Genomic DNA, 15,783 nt, shown 5'->3' with positions numbered 1-15,783 from the left:
AGCCAGGGTTGCAACCACCGCTATAGAGACCGCAAGATACCCCAGGTGAAGATAAAGAGCGTTTACTTGAAGAGGTCCTGAGATACACCCGCTGACCCTCAACACAGACATAAGGTCCTGCTGCCATTGTTTGGATCCTCATATTCCAAAAGCAACAGCCCAAAGAATCCCTCAGCTTCCAGGAAATCCTCAAAATCTGTCCCTGAAAAGCATTGTCACTTTATCTTACTTTGAAGCCAGTTGCTAAGGCCCCACCTGGGGCAAATATCCAGTAGGAGTTGCTGGTTTTCAAGGTGCTCAGGAGAGGTGCTGACTCCTTCTGACCACTGGGACTGGAAGGCAAGTGGCCTACAAAAGGAGGTTTACCTGGAAAGGGGGAGCGGTCCTTCTGATTGGAGAATCTGCATTTTCGTCTCTCCTTGCAGGTCACTGTGGTCATAATAGACCCTCTCCCCTCCATCATAAACCTTCCCAGTGGAAACACTGGGAAGTCTGGCACAGAAGGAAGAAGGTCATTAGAGGTGGGTGGTGTGGCCAGATAAGCCTAGAGTCGACCCTGGGGCCACAGTAGACCTCTGATAAGCTTGGGGTCTGTTTCCCCTGAGAAGGGGTGAGAATGTGGTTGGTTCAGTAACACTCAACACTGATTCAAGCAACGTTTATTGCTTGGCTACTTGACCAAAGTCACGTGGCTGATTTACAGTGTACCTGTTTCGCTTCAGGTGGAAGTGTAAGGGAATAGAAAACCTTGCTGGAGGGCAGTTTGGAAACATATATCAACAACTAAAAAATGTTCATTCCTTTTCACTTAGTAATTCTACTCCCAGGAATCCATCCTAAGAAAACAACCAGAAATGAGCTATTTAGTTTCCTGCAGCACATGTGAAATTGACAGCGCATCCATCACGATGTTGGGCTCTGGTTGTGTCATAATACACGTTTAGTGTGTGGACTGACAATGGAAGCTAGCTCATAATTTAGCGCTGAATGAAAAGAGGCACAAAAACGTATACAATATGCATACACATAGAATAATAGACCGTGACTTCTGTGGGCGGTGGGATTGATTTTTAATATCTTCATCGTCCTGTTTTGTACAATCAGCACTTAACCAATTTTATAATCATAAACAAAAGCTATGCGTCTTTCAGTGTGGGGGGGGTGGGCGATGTCGAGTCTCCAGGATGACTGGGCCGCGGGGGTCGGGTGGCAGGCTGGGCGGCGCCGGGGCCGAGGAGGCGAGCGGGGCCGACACCGCGACCCTCACCCGAGAGTCCCCGCTCGACCCCTGGAGCGCGAGCTGGAACCTCGGCGGGCGGGCGGGCGGCACCCCGCGGGCGGCGGCGCCTTTCAGGGGTCGTCCCCATGCGGCTGGCGGAGAAGGTGTCAGCCAGCTGCGGCGACTCGGCGGCCCGGCGGCCCGGGTGGGCCTGGGAGCGGGTGTGCGGGCGTCGGGGCGCGGGAAACCGCTCGGGCCTCCCGGAGCGGCCGGGCGTGGAGCGGCGGGGGACGGCCGGGTCAGGCTCGCCTCCTGAGCGGTGCCCGGGGCCCTCGACGACGGTCGCGTCCCCACTGCCCTGCCGCGCAGCGCGCCCTGGCCCGGCCTCCAGAAAGGCCTTCGTGCATGTGGGGGCCTGGCCCGCGCGGGCCCCGCAGGCCGCCGCTGCCCGGCTCACTGCCGCCTTCCTCCCCGCGCCTGCTCTAGCTCCGTGCGTCTAGCCGAGGTGTGGGACCAGAGGGCGATCGGGAGCTACCACGAGCTGTTCGCGGCCTCGTTAGGCAACCTGGAATGGTTGCGGTTCTGTCTAAATCGGCACCGGAGGGAAATCCCGGCCGATGACAAGGTAAGGCCTCGGAGCTCAGGGGCGGGGACCGAAGTCGTCTCCACCCCACAGAGAGCTCCGTACGTAGTAGTTACCTGGCGGAAGAGTGACAGTGGAGCATCCGGGGATGTCCTTTTCTGGGTAGATGGTCCTAATTCACCTTCCGACCGTCTGGAAGGCCATTTTGGGGGAGCGAGGAAGGGTGAGCGATACGGGAGTGCGAAAGGGGTACGTGCGATTCCCCGCGGGCACAGAGAAGAGGGCGAGAGTAACCCCAAGAAATTGCTCTCTAGGTTAGGTGGTGGGCCCTGGGGTGCCAGTCCTCCTCAGCCTCTTCCTGCCTCCTCTGGCCCCCACAGGGTTTCACTGCCATCCACTTCGCAGCCCAGAGCGGCGAGCTTGCATGCCTGCAGGTCTTGGTAGAGGAGTACAAGTTTCCCGCGGACCTGCCCACCAACAGTGGCCAGACACCTCTACACCTTGTCATCCACAGTGACAACAAGACCATGGCCCTGCCCTGCATTCACTATCTGATTAAGCAAGGGGCGGCCCTCAACACGTGAGTCCAGCCTATGAGGGGAGAGTGGCTTGGAGGCTGGGCAGATAAGAACCCCACTTCCAGGCAGGCAGATCCAAGCAGGACAGGCAGAGGGGCTGTGAGGTGACAAGGATTGATTCCCACGTGAACAGTCAGAGCCCACATGGTGTCGTGGTTAAGAGATTTTGGGAGAGGATAGACCTAGTTCGTGTCCCAGCTTTGCTACCTGCTACCAGACGGAAACGCCTCAGGCAAGTCACTCAACCCTAAGCCTCAGTGCTCTGGTTCCCAAACCTGTCTGTACACTGGAATCACCTGGGGAGCTTCAAAAATACCAATGCCTGTGTTCCAATCCAAAGGTTGTCATTTAATTGGTCTGAGGTGTGGCTTGGACTCTGGAAGGCTCAAAAGATCCCCAGCTGTTCCTCATTTGCAGCAGAGTTTGGGAACTACTGCTTCAGTGTCTTCAACTGAAATTTGGGGGGATGACAGTGCCTATCACGTGAGACTATTGTGATAATTGAGAAAATGCATGGAAAGTGCACGGATGGCGTATAGGAGACTGCATTCATTCAAAATACTTATCCAGCATGTAATGTGCTAAGCGCTGGGCCAGAGTTGAGGAATACAGTGGTGAACATACAGCAATGGTCCCTGCCCTCGTAAAGCTGATATACTAGTGCAGGAGCAGACAGCCAATTAGCAAACTAATAAATGAACAAAATGACAGAGTGTGGTTAAGTGGTTATGAAGGGTATAAACAGGGTGGTGGGGTGGTGAGTAAAGCGGGCAGGGAGAAGATCTATTTGGGAAGAGCAGTTACCTCTAAGGAGAGAATGGAGAGGTGAGCCAGCCTAGCAAAGCCAAGGAAAAGTGTTCCAGGCAGAGGTGTAAAGGCCATGCTGGGAGAGAGTGGGGCAAGGTCAGAGGACAAAGCTGGGGAGGAAGCAGGGCCCCGGCCACGCAGGCCTTGTGGGCCATGGCTAGGTGTGGGGAAGGGGCAGGAGGGCTGAGTGGTTTAAGAGGAGATGAGGTTAGTGGTCTCTGAGCCCCAGCCAACCAGCTCTCCTAGCGTTTCCTCACGGTCACATACCCCACAATCAGACTGTTGCTGTTCATTTAGTCCAAGCCCTCCTTCTACAGTTGAAGAAACTGAGGTACAGAGAGGAGGAGGGACATGCCCGGGTCACGCAGTGGACTGGTGGCAGAGCAGGCCTGCAAGCTGGTTGGCTCGCCTGACAGGCAGATGCCCTTCGTCCTTCCTTTCTGCCCTCCTCCCCCCACCACCCGCCCCAGCGGGGCCCTCCACAGTCAGACATGCAACGGCTCCACACCCCTGCACCTGGCAGCCAGCGAGGGCCTGCTGAGCTGTGTGAAGGTCCTGGTGCAGAAAGGTGCCAATGTTCATGCCCAAGATGCCATGGGCTGCAAGCCCATCGACTACTGCAAAATATGGAACCACCGCATCTGTGCCCGGTGAGGCTGTGAGAACCAACCCTGCCTGCCACCCTTCCCCAGGGCCCTCACCCAGAGCTGAGCATGGAAGAGGAGGGTCTGGGGATGAGTCTGCAGAGGGGGCCTCTCCCCAAGACGCTATTCCCAGGGCACTCCACAGGGCCTCACCCCTGGGGTTTAGCACTGCCGTGAGGCCCCAGCTCCTCAGCAGGAGGGTGGGGGCCTCGGGCAGTGGGGATGGGTCATCTTGCTCATCTCACCTCTGGCAGCTCCGCCCACTCCCACCCAGGCCCTCAGCAGCAGCCAGTCTTCCCTGCCCAGGGCAAAGCTCAGCCACTGGGGAATGACACCCGCCCCCACCGCCCCCCCCCCCCGCCTCGGCACCAGGTTCTTGAAGGATGCCATGTGGAAACAGGACAAGAAGGACTTTGCCCGTGAGATGGGGAAACTGAAGAGGCTCAAGAACCAGCTGGCCCTCATGGAGGAGGACTACCTGACTGAGTATCAAGTAAGGGGTAGGGCCCGTAGGACGGGCAGGGGCACCGGCCATCCAGGCATGTGAGCAGAGGAGGCAGGGACCCACGTGCGCAGTTAGTTAGAAGAGTGACTAGAAGTGGTCCCATCCAGAAAGAGCCTCCTCGCCCCCTCCTCTGAGGAGGAGGGCTCCAGGAGGGTGCCGAAGGGATAATGCTCAAGAGGACTCTTTAAAGGTGGGCAGCAGTTGGCCATATGAAGAATCAGGAAAGGACTAACCTGGTAGAAGGAACAGAGAGCCCTGTGGAGAGGCATAGGGGCACATGAGAGCATGGCGTTTGTCAAGAAGTGCAAATTCAGTACAGCCAGGGGATCAGATGTGACCTGGAGACTGACAAGCTAGAGACCCGGCAGGGGCCCAGATCAATGTCAGACCTCAGCTGGGACAGAAAAGGAGAATAAAGGATTTTAAGCAGGTATAACTACATAGGATGTAAGAACCAGAAAACCCCAAAAGATGATGCTGGGAATCCTAAGTGGATCCAGGAGTTGGGAGGGCTTCGGGGCTGGCAAAATCCGGTACCCCAGCTCTGTTCCAGGTGCATTCCTCACCAAATTTCCCTGTCCCACCCTCCGTTGTCAGTGTCACCAGCCTTCATAGTCATGTATGTATCCAGAGGAGGCAAAGCCCATCTGTTCCCGTGGCTCTAAGATTTCCCAGAAGCCCCTTGAAGATCTCCCCTTACCTCTTATTGGCCTCAACTGGATCATGTGTCCATTCTCGTTCCAATCCCTAGAGCTAAAAGAAAGCCATGTGTTGACTGACTTAGGTCTGGGGCGAGGCTGATGGAATTATTATGATTGGCTTAGCCTAATCAGAGCCTACATCTGAAGCTGGGTCAATCTCCAAACCACTTGACTGCTTAGCAACAGTCTGGGAAGTGAGACACTGAGATGGGGAGGGGGGAAGGGGTCGGTTCTGTGACAACGAGCTGAAGGTTCAGCTCTAGTGGAGGCAAGGACAGAGAGCACCACCACCCGGCCTGGAGAACCAGCCAAAACTGTCTCTCTCCCTACACTGACCACTCAAGGCCCACCACTTCCAAGAAGCCTGCCCAGATTAGCTCCATCCAGTTCCTAGCCTTCCAAACTTTTCTGCTTTCTCCTTCCAGGGTCAAGGATAAGTCTGCATCACTCATTTGCCTTTTTCCCCATCAACCCAGAGACTCTCTTAGGGCAGGACATGTCTCCACCGTCAGACTGGGAACTCCTTTAGTGGGGGTGGAGGCTGGTCTCCCCCATGAAGACTCAAGTTTCTCCACAGGGCAGGGACTGTGTCTCCCCCCTCAAGTTGGAGACCTCACCTAGGGCAGAGGCTGTATCTCCGTCAGATTGGAGGTCTCTCATATGGGAAAGGCTTTGTCTGTCCCATGAGCCCAGGGGCCCCCTCCAGGCAGTGGCTGTCTCCCCATCAGAACAAGGGCTCCCACAGGCAGGGGTTTCTCTCATCAGACTCCGGGCTCCCCGGAGGCAGGAAGGTATCTACTCAGTCAGAAACCTGAGGTTTCCAGGGCTGCAGCCACAGGGCCCCCTTCCACAGAAGCACAGGGGGAGTAGCCCTCCAGAACTATCTTGTGCTTTCTGATATTGCAGAAAGAGCACCAAATTCTGAGAGAAGCTGACTTCAAGAAGTGGCTCCATCGCAAGCTGCTGCCCCAAGGCCGATCCCTGATCCGCAACACTCAGGGAGAGCCCCGTCCTCCACCCCAGGCCACTGTGCTCTCCAAGACCCCCAAGCACGGGGCACTGTGGCCTCCCAGGAGCTTCTACCCCTCCCGAGAGGCGCGCCTGCAACAGACACTGCAGCCCAGTCAGCCCTCGGTGATGCCTATACCCACCTGCAAGCAGCCCATGGTCAGGCGGCCCAAGATGTGGAATCTCAGCAACAACCCTGTCAGGTCCCCCACCGCCCAGATCGGCTACCCGCAGGGCATCCGCCTGGGCGTGCATCCCGACCCCAGGCCGGAGCACGACTTCCGTTGCTTCCTTGAGGTGAGGTCCGACGGGCACGGCGGTGCGCTCCTGCGCACGGTGGCAGGCACCCAGGTGGCGCCTGTGCCCCGGCTGCCTTTAGAGGTGATCATCCGCGAGCTGTACCCGTTGGTGTGTGTACAGCCGCGCAGGATGAAGGTGCCCCAGGGCTTCTGTTCTGTCACCATGAGAGAGGTGCCCCGGAAGCGGCGCCTGGGTGATGGCACCTTCTGGACCGACACTCTGAGCATGAACCTGCGAGAGACATTTGACGAAGGCTTCCTGGCAGCTGTGCGAGCCCATCAAGGGCTCCCCACTCTGCCCTCCCCCAAACCACCCCCCACTTAAACTTATTTTGGTAGCCTCCCGACTGGAGGCTGCCCAGTGAAGGCTGAGGTGTGGTGATTCTGCACGGATGGGGAGGAAGGGGGAGTGCCCACAGGCTGCCCACCCCCAAGCTCAAGGATCGGAGGCCCCTCCCCGACAAAACCCAGCTCCCAGGTCTCCCTTCTCTCCACAAAGGAATCTCTTGGACCCCCCAGGAGATCCAAGTTAGGGCAGTAGACCAAGGCTCAGAGTGGGGATCCTCCTCTATCCTGGGCCCTACCATTGTAAAAGTGACACCTTGGTGTCCCCATTTCCCCTCCTCACACACAACAGCTCACCAGGGACAAGGATTCCAGGATGAGGGACCACTGGGAAATTCTGCCTCTTGTTCATATTAAGTCCTTCCTGCTGCAGGTTCTAAGCCTCACTCTGCATGTCCAGATCCAAAACAGGGAGGAAGAGAGCTAATGTGTCACACTGCCATTGGCTTCCCTGCCACTATGGGCTGCCATCCTCCATTCCCAGCTGCCACTGGGGTTTCTGCAGTACAGGGCGGCACAGGCAGCCTTTCTGGAGAAGGGAGGGAGGACCTATGGCTTCAGTTTGAGACTGAAAGCACTTGTACTTTCTCCAGGAAGCTATCCTGGGTCCCCTGCTACCCCCTGTACACACCACTACAAATCATTCATTAAACAAACATTTATTGAGTACTTTCTATGTGCCAGGTGCCAAGCTAGGCACGGTTGATACAAAAACTGAAGGACAATCCCTGCCCTCAAGGAGCTTACAGTCTAATGGGGAGATAAACCAGTAAGCAGGCAAGTAAGCCCAGAGTGATCTGTGTGGTGTGCTGGAGGGAGAGGGGACATTCAAAGTTCCTTGGAGGAAGTGAAATCTAAGTTGAGAACTGACAGAGAAGGTACTCAGGCGAGCAGAAGAAAGGGAATTAAAGTGGCACCTCTGGATACAGGAGGCTGAAAATCAGAATGCAAGGTGGCAAGTGATGAGGCCAGAGAGGCGAGCAAGAACCGGGACACCACGAGCCTCACAAGCCATGCTAAGGGGTCTGGACTTCATCCTGACAGCGGGGAGCCATGGAAGGTTGTAAGCCAGGGAGTGACTGGATCAACCATGCATTAGAAAGACACCTCTGGCTGTGGGATAGAGAAGCAGAAGGAGGCTGTCACAATAGTCCAGGTGAAAGCTGCTGATAGTGGGAGTGGCTCAAATCAAGAGATGTTAAGAAGGTAAACTTGACAGTTGTTAGAGATTGGATGTCAGGGCAGAAAGAGAAAGCAGGTTTCTGGTCGGGCTCCTGAGTGATCTTGGGGCCAAGGCAGGTACCCAAAAAAGGCAGGTTGCAAAGGGTGGCACCAAGTGCTATCTGGGCCATGAGAGTTGTCTCTGTGCCCAAAGGCAGCAGAACTGTGGTTCAGAGGACCGAGAGGGATGCTGGGGCTGGCTGTTAGCTTTCAATTCCTTGAAACCATCAGCACGGATGGGCTCCTCCAGGGAACCCACGACCGAACCCTGAGAAACCCCACTGCACAGGGGGTGAATGGAAGGGCCTGCACAGGACCCGGAAAGGAGCAGCCAGAGAGGGAGAACCAGCCACAGAAGTGCTCGGGATGCTGGGGGTGACGAGCCCTGCCCGATGCTGCACAGATCCAGAAAGAGGAGATATGAAGAGGGTCCGCTGGACTTAGCACAAGGCCACTGGCAACCCCCAGAACACTGGCAGTGGAGTGAATGGAGGGCAAAGCCACACCACTGGGGTGAGAAACAAAGAAATGGACAGCAAGGGAGAGCAAGGCCAGCTGCTGGCCAGCAGTCAGGACACTGGCCTCCAGTGTCCTCCACCTTGTCCTCCCTTGTCTGCACAGGACAAAAGGGCCTGGCAATCTCAGCGCCACTGAGAGAAGGCCAAAATGTGCTGTTCCTCCCCAGGAAAGGGGAAGGCTGGTATTTTTAAGAGAATGGAAATGCTAGACCCAAGGAAATGAAGGGCTATGGTGGGACTTGAGGCAGGATGTAGAGGTAAGATTTTCAAGCAGAGGTCTTCCCTGTGGCTGAAAGGTACCACATGTGTGCAGTCCATCTCTGCACCTGTCTGCTTTGCTTTGAGGTATAGGACACATCCGGTAATGGCTCTCGTGGGGACTTCATTCACATATGTACTGCTGAGTACTTGTAAGGCACTGTAGTTGGAATGCAAGGTCAACAAATGCTGGCCTGTGCCCAGGACCTGGCCTGCCTTTTTAGAAGACGGATCACCTCCCCAGGAGCGAAGACCACTCAGAAGAGAGGGTCAGCCCTCGTGTGCTCTTAAGAGTGACAAACAGCTTCTCTCACCAGCCCTGTTTCTTACAAAACAGGCTGTAGCCCAGTCTGCCAGGAAGCCAATTTTTAATGTTTCTCCTCGAGCCCGAGATAGAATTCAGCCAGAAACCACTCTCTTCCCTAGGCGAAGACTTATAAATAGGATACTGTACATGTTCTCCTGAAAAATCTAACCCAGTCCCACACCATCCCCTCTCTGCCCCCAGTCTGAAAGTCACAGAGCCCTGAGGAAAGAAGAGATGGAAGGAGAGAAAAGGGGATTAAGAAAGGCTGCCTCCATCCCCAGTCCCCCGCCTCCCACTCCAGGCTCGGCTCCGCATCTCTGTCCCCTTCCCACTAAGGGCCACAAGCACAGTCCCTTCGGAAAGGCAAGACCCAAACCCAGGAAAGGAGCCCCTGGCGCAGAAAAGCCAGCCCAGGCGGAAGGTCAGCAGGAAGAAAGGAAGATGAACTTTCAGGGTATTAAGGCAAACAGGGCCACCTAGAATCTTTATTCAAACGGGAATCAGCACTTGGACAGAAATCACAGTTCAACAGCAAAAACTTTCTCTTGCAAGTGCTAAGCCACGGCCCCTCCCCATGGCCATCTGCCCACAGCAATTATCACTGTCTGCTCTCCAGCTTCACGGCCCCTGCCCTGCCTGCCCTGGCTGAGCCAGAACTCCGGACCCATCACAGGAGGGGGCGGGAGGGCCACAGGAGCTCAGCTTCTGCACACCCAGGTGGACCACGGCCTCCTGGCTAAGCAGGCACCGCATCCTCCCTGGCGCCCTGAGGCCTCAGCCTCTGGCCGCATCAGATCTGAGCCAAGCTGAGCCTCCTGAGGACGGTGGGGACGGGGACTTCCGGGGGAGTCGAGGGAAGGAGGGCCAGCGCTGGGGGAAGGTGCCTTCCAGCTCCCGGCCCCCACCTACTGCAGAGGCCCAGGGGCCTGACTCTCCTGATCTTGCCCCAGCATCCCCTCCGCAGAAGTTCAGTACATCTTCTGCCGACTGGGTAGAATGGCCTCTTTGATGAAGGAGAAGACAACCAGGATCCCTAAGCGTTTGCCCCGCTTGCCTTTGGTGAAGTAATTGGAGACCACGTCATCTGTGGAGACACAGGCAGGGAGATGTGAGAGAGAGAGAGAGAGAGAGAGAGAGAGAGAGAGAGAGTGTGTGTGTGTGTGTGAGTGTGTGTGTGAGTGTGTGTGTGTGTGAGTGTGAGTGTGTGTGTGAGTGTGAGTGTGTGTGTGTGTGTGTGTACACACAGCTCTGCCCACCCAGAGTCCAAGTGTCTCCATCACAGGGCGGGCTCCAGCTCCCCCAGCAACTCAGGCCTTGCTGGCGTCCTCCCACCATGCCTCCCACCTTACAAACCCCTTCTCACCTCCGGGCTGCATGGTGGAGGGCAGGACGTTCTCCCCAGCCGACAGTGACACAAAGAACGCAAACGGGATTATCCACAGACAGAAAGTGAAATAGGCCAGGACCTGGCAACAGAGACACTGAGATGAGGGTGCCCCTGGAGATGCCAAGGCTGGGCCAGGTGTGCTCACCATGTATCTTAGAGAGGCGGTCAAGCGTGCCCCACACTTGATCTCTGAAGGGGACCAGGGCCCGGGAAGCAGAGACAGGACACCCCCAGACATGGAAAAAATTCAGTGGGGAAAGGTGGAGACCAAAGATGACTGTATGGCCACAATCCCCAAATCGTGGTCACTAGGAGAAGCAACCTCTCTGAACCGAAGGAGGCAGATGGAGGGCGAAACCATGAATGACCCATGTTCCCTGAGAAGTGACCTTGTTCTTCCCCAGGGGTTCAACCTGGAGTCACAGGGTTCAGGGTTGCGGCCCGCCCCTGCCCTGTGAGGTCTGCGTCAGACCAGGCCACCCCACCGCCCCTTCCTGACCTTAGGATGCTAGGCTGGGATGCTGGGAGCCCCGAAGGACTCACTGGGAGACAGCAGTGTCCTCCCCACCGCAGCCAAAGGGGTCCCTGCTCCCCATCCTCACTGCGTTCTAAAGTCATCTATACCATTTGTTTAAAAAATGTGTCATCCCCGAATAAACGCAGTTTCAAATCATAGCCAAGTTCACAAAGAACTCACGCAAGTCCCTTTCACTCGCTCTGTCCCGGCTAGTAGTTCGATGACGAACTGAATACTTCTTACCTCTGAGAAGGGATAATATTCCTCTGCAAAAAACTGAAACGCTAGGTAATGATTCACCACCACTAGCCCTGTTGAGGGAATGAAGAGTCATTTATTCTGGGGCGGATTACATAAAGCAGACTTTCAACCTTCACAAGGCCCTGGAGGTTGGAAGCCGAGTCTTAGCCCTGACTTCACACCCAGCTCAGAGTATGGCTCCGTGCCATGCGCACCACTCTCCAGAACCCAGTTTCCCGTCTGTTAGAATGGAAGAACTAGCCCCCCCACCTGCCCGCTGCAGAGGGCACTCATGAATCCAATTAGAAGTACGTAAAACACTCTTTGAATACTGTAAAAACGAGACTCCAGCGCTACACACTCCAAAGCACGGTGCCAATTGACCTGGGCTTTAGCGGCCGTGAGTCCGGAAGAGAGCTCCGCAGGGCTGTGTGGGAGGATGTCACGGGCGCGCAGAGCACACGCTCCCAAGGAGTCCGCTCCAGACGGGGCAGCCGGGAGGAGGCTCTCGCTCCTCAGGAAGGAAAGGGCACAGTTTGCTAGACGGTTTGCAGCGCAATCTTAGGGCTCCCCAAAATTCTGGGGGAGGGTCCGTCCTCAGGACAAGGTTCACTGGTGTGAACTGGTATGTTCTGGATCCCACCACCTCCTTAGCATGCAGCCAAATTCAGAGAGGCCCCGGGGACTCGCTGCTCCGAGACAGGCACTCCTGCCGGCTCCCACGGTGAGGTGCAGGGCAGGCACCAGAACGAGGCATCCCCTCACACCCAACACCCCTCACACACACCCCACAGCCAACGGCCACGAATCTTCCCTCTTTTCTCCTCTCTTGCCTCTCCCCTGCTAAGGCAGAGGACCACAGCTCTGCCGCTCCTAGCCGCGCTCTAGGCTGAGGGCATACTGGAAGATAGGATGGTACCTGACACCCACAGATCTTCAGAAAAACTCTCCCAGGCATCTAGAGGGCAGGTCAGGGGAGTGACAAAGGGAAGCCAAGGGAGCTCCCCAAGGGGTGGGGGGATTGGGGGGCACCCTCCCCCCTGGGAAGATGCAAGAGGAGCCTGGTCTCCAGGGAAGGACTCCTCACACCAATCCCCGCAGAACAAATCCTTTGGTGGAATCACACCAAGGCACTCAGTCCTGGCTTTAACACTGTGCCCTCCTTGTGAGTAACAGTCTCTTTCCAGATTCTCTCACAGAAACAGAAAAGCAGCTCTAAGAAACCCCAATCAATCTGATATCTTGACCAAAGCCTATGATGACCAGTAATGATTAAAGGGAGAAAAGGCAATCCTGGTGACCAGATACTGTCTAGAACCTTTTCCAAGAATAACTATAGCATCTATGTGCCAACTGAGTCTCCTAAACATCACTGAACAGATGGAGAAGCTAAGGCCAGAGAGGGGAAATGACGCCCCGGGGTCAGAAACTGGTGGCAGAGCGAAGGCAGGAAGGCCAGGGTCCTCCAAACACCGGGGCCTGTCAACCCCAAGGCAGCTGTCTGCAGGGAGCCCCAGAGCCCCAGGAGGCTCGTCTTAATCATGACTTTGGGCCAGAGGACTGGGCGGGGAGCTGCCTGCAGGCCAGGGAAAGGCTTTGGGCTTTTCCTGGCCAAGTGGTTTCTTAGGGGCTATAACTGCTCAGCCAACCCACCTCTTGTCCCTTCTCAAACCCTTTGTCAAACTTACCTCCCTAGGAAAGCCCTCCCTTCCTGAGTATCCCAGCCCCCCAAATTCTAGTCACTAGAGCCAACACGGGCTCTAGGCTCCTCATGTGTGAGAACCCCAACCTCCAATCAGCCTGGCCTCCTGGAGGACCTCAGTGGTTTGCCTCTTTTCTTTATATCCCCTTCAGTGCCCTAGACTGAGCTGGGCACGTCCAACCAACTCAGCTGCCTCCCCAACTATGTCCCCTCTCACCGCACGACAGGATGAAGTTAGGCGAGGTCAGCATGATGAAGGGGAAGGTCTGGAGGAGGCCAAAGTAGACAAGGTTGGTGAAGAGGCCCACACCAATCATGTAGGTGGGGAAGCGCTCAAAAACGTAGAGGCCAATCAGCACAGCTGTGGAGAACTGAAAACAACCAGAGGCACACAGTGCGGGGAGCTTCTTCCAGGCAGCCTTTCTGGACTCACTAACCCCCAGCCTACTCAGGGCAACACTCTGTTCATGTTTCAGTCTCTCCTTGTTTCACAGCCACAGGTCTGACCTCCCCAGCTAGTCTCTCAGCTCCCAAAGGGCGGCACTTTTCAATCTCAGTTTGTTTGACAGCAACCCACAGTAAGAACACTAGTTTACACTGTGACTCCACCACATGTTCACATACGTGATCGAAGTTCAGGTTTCAATTCTAGTCTTTCCCATATTCCTTTTGTTTTTTTAATGCTGATAATGATCTACTGAACTGATGGCACAACCCAAGAGTGAATCCTTCCTGCAGTTTGAAAAACATTGTTCTGAAGGGCTTATAGCTGTCAGTGCTCAACAAAAGGCAGGCAGTTGGTTGAATGAAGGTCTAATTCCTGTACCAACACCCATGAGCTGGGCCTCTGAACCCAGAGCTGAGAGCTACGGTCTTGTCTCCACCACTAACTCCCTACCCGAGGCCATGCCCAAAGTGGAAGTGGCTGCCGACAGCAGGTGACTTGAGAGGCACTGGGCTCGTCCTGTCCAAACGTGCCCCCAGCCCCTCCCCAGCCTTTCCTGCAGCTGCAGAAATCTATCCACCAGCAGTCACTCCTGTGGCTTGGACATCAATGGCAAGGATTGTGTCTTCAGGAAGAGAAGCCTTCCACGAGCCCTGAGCAGGGCAGGGCCTGGGGAAGGGAAGGTGTCTCCCTCTTAGAACAAGTCACTTGATCCAGTTAGAAAGAGGGCAAAGAACAAGTACTCAAAACTGCCCTTAAGGTTCCTCTCAGTTCTAAATGCTGTTAAGCAGAGCAAGGGGCTAAGACCACTGAAGGCGGTCAAAGGCAAAGGCAAAGCCACAGTCCTGTCAACAGAGAATGGGCACTCAGCTCTCGCCTTAAGGAACCAAGAACGAGGCCCGCAGTGAAGCGATGCCACTCGGGGAAGGAGGCCAGGGAAGACCTAGGCCCAGGAGAGCAGACCCAGGGGACAAGGTACAGGGCAGGGAGGTAGTGGGTGGTACCCTCAGGATACAGCGAGGACACAGGTCTCATCACCCAGGCCAAACTCTCCCCACTTCCTCCTTTTGAGGCACGGCAAGAGTGAGGGGGATCCTGGGGAAAACTGCCACTTACCCAGATCATGTATTTTATGATCCTGCTGGTGGCCACTGTGTATTCTTCTATCAGTTCTGCCAGGTAATAGAGTCCGGCCGCTGGTGGGGGGAAGCAAGCAGGGAGAACATTAGCCAGGGTCACTCCCACCATGCTGATCACCCCTCTCTCTGCAGCTGGATTCCACTCAACCTTTCATGACTCCATTAGGTAAGGAACAAACCACACAATCCGTGTGTAACCCTCCCAAGTCGGAAGTAAAACTCTGTCAGGGCAACTAAGGAGAGATTTCATAAAAGTGAATGGAAACCTGTATTTGATGCCTCAGCACAAACCTAACCTCTGGCCCATAAAAGGGAATTTCTTTCACTCATTCAATAAATATCCGTTGGCATTTAGTATGCGCCAGGTGCTGGGCTGAGAGCTGAGTACAGTACGAGGCAGACGAGCTCCCTTCCCTGACCAGCTCTGCGGGGGTGGCGGGCGTTGAGTGGGAAGGGGTGTCAGACGATCCCAGTAGGACAGGTCAAACCCCATAAGGAGGGCTTCCTGGAGGAGGTGAAGTCTCAGCTGAGATCAAGAGTAGGAACTAGCCAAAAAGGGAAAGCCCGTCAAAGTCAGAGTGAGTGGGAAGCACCAAGGGCCCGAGGCGAAAGGGCGGGGGTAGGTGTCTGGGAAAAGTTCGGTGCTGCCGGCCCCGCGACGGAGGGCGCGGCAGCGGTCGGCCGCGCGCGGGCAAGGGGCACTTGAGTCAGCCTCCCCCGGGCACCGCTGGGGCGGACTCTGTGACTCCTGGAAGGACCCGAGGTCAGGCTAGGCTACTGGGGTCAGGAGGAGGGGCAGGACCAGGCGGGGCAGGAAGGGGGATGCGAAGGCCGGAAGGACCGGGCGGGGGGTCTCCCGGCTCTCTCCGGCGCCCTCGTGATGCGACCCCCGGCGAGCACAGATGCCGGAGCTGGAGCCCGCGCGGGCCGGGGTCGCGCACTCTCACCGACGGCCAGCGTGATGAAGGCCACCTGGATGAAGAGCGACAGCCAGCTCAGCACATACATGAACCACATGGCGCCCCCGCCCCGGCCACCCGCCCGCCGGGACGGGCCTGCGCGCTCGGGCTCCGGCAACACGAAGCCACCGCTACCGCCGCCGCGTCCCCGCCCCGCGGACGGTCGTGCGCCGCCGCCGAGAGCAGCCCGGCCCGAGCACCTCCCCCAGCCGGGTCCGGACTAGCGCCGCCCGCCGGCGCGGAGGGCCAACCGCTGCTGCCCAGACCGGCGCGCACCCGCGGACCGCCGGGCTCCCGAGGATACAAGGAGGGGACGGTCGGCGATGCAACCCCGGGGAGGCGGGACGGTCCTGAGGCGCGGGGACGCGGCGCTAGTACCGGAGATTGGAACGTAGCCACCG

At 56.5% G+C, this 15,783-nt stretch overlaps 2 protein-coding genes across 2 annotated transcripts; one reads left to right on the top strand and one right to left on the bottom strand.

The window, feature by feature from the left end:
* Positions 1-1,184: 1,184 nt before the first annotated feature.
* On the top strand, positions 1,185-6,669 carry ANKRD53 (ankyrin repeat domain 53; the record flags this gene model as incomplete). The annotated part of the gene is given in 8 exon segments (XM_081253883.1): positions 1,185-1,501; positions 1,503-1,590; positions 1,592-1,686; positions 1,688-1,844; positions 2,183-2,382; positions 3,673-3,837; positions 4,204-4,324; positions 5,944-6,669. Coding segments are annotated over 8 exon segments (1,869 nt in total).
* A 2,771-nt stretch (positions 6,670-9,440) lies between these two features.
* On the bottom strand, positions 9,441-15,546 carry TEX261 (testis expressed 261). The gene is made up of 6 exons (XM_081254483.1): positions 15,371-15,546; positions 14,401-14,480; positions 13,057-13,210; positions 11,141-11,208; positions 10,357-10,459; positions 9,441-10,077 (listed from the first exon to the last, which is right to left on the bottom strand). The coding sequence occupies exons 1-6, from the start codon at positions 15,438-15,440 to the stop codon at positions 9,962-9,964; spliced, it is 591 nt and encodes a 196-aa protein (XP_081110609.1). The 5' UTR covers positions 15,441-15,546; the 3' UTR covers positions 9,441-9,961.
* Between the last annotated feature and the right edge of the window lie 237 nt (positions 15,547-15,783).

The sequence above is a fragment of the Mesoplodon bidens genome, assembly GCF_964165515.1.
Source record: "Mesoplodon bidens genome assembly, chromosome: 14".
NCBI classification, from domain to species: Eukaryota; Metazoa; Chordata; class Mammalia; order Artiodactyla; family Ziphiidae; genus Mesoplodon; species Mesoplodon bidens.
Note: the sequence above shows the minus strand (reverse complement) of the source record. Positions and strands in the feature narration are given on the sequence as shown.

What these genes read in the sequence shown, in the direction of transcription:
- TEX261 (XM_081254483.1), bottom strand. Translation starts at nt 15,440, where the DNA reads ATGTGGTTCATGTATGTGCTGAGCTGGCTGTCGCTCTTCATCCAGGTG. An exon ending in TAACTTCATCCTGTCGTGCG is followed by an intron (nt 11,209 to 13,056) that starts GTGAGAGGGGAC and finishes TTCCCTCAACAG; the next exon opens with GGCTAGTGGTGGTGAATCAT. An exon ending in CTCCACCATGCAGCCCGGAG is followed by an intron (nt 10,078 to 10,356) that starts GTGAGAAGGGGT and finishes GTGTCTCCACAG; the next exon opens with ATGACGTGGTCTCCAATTAC.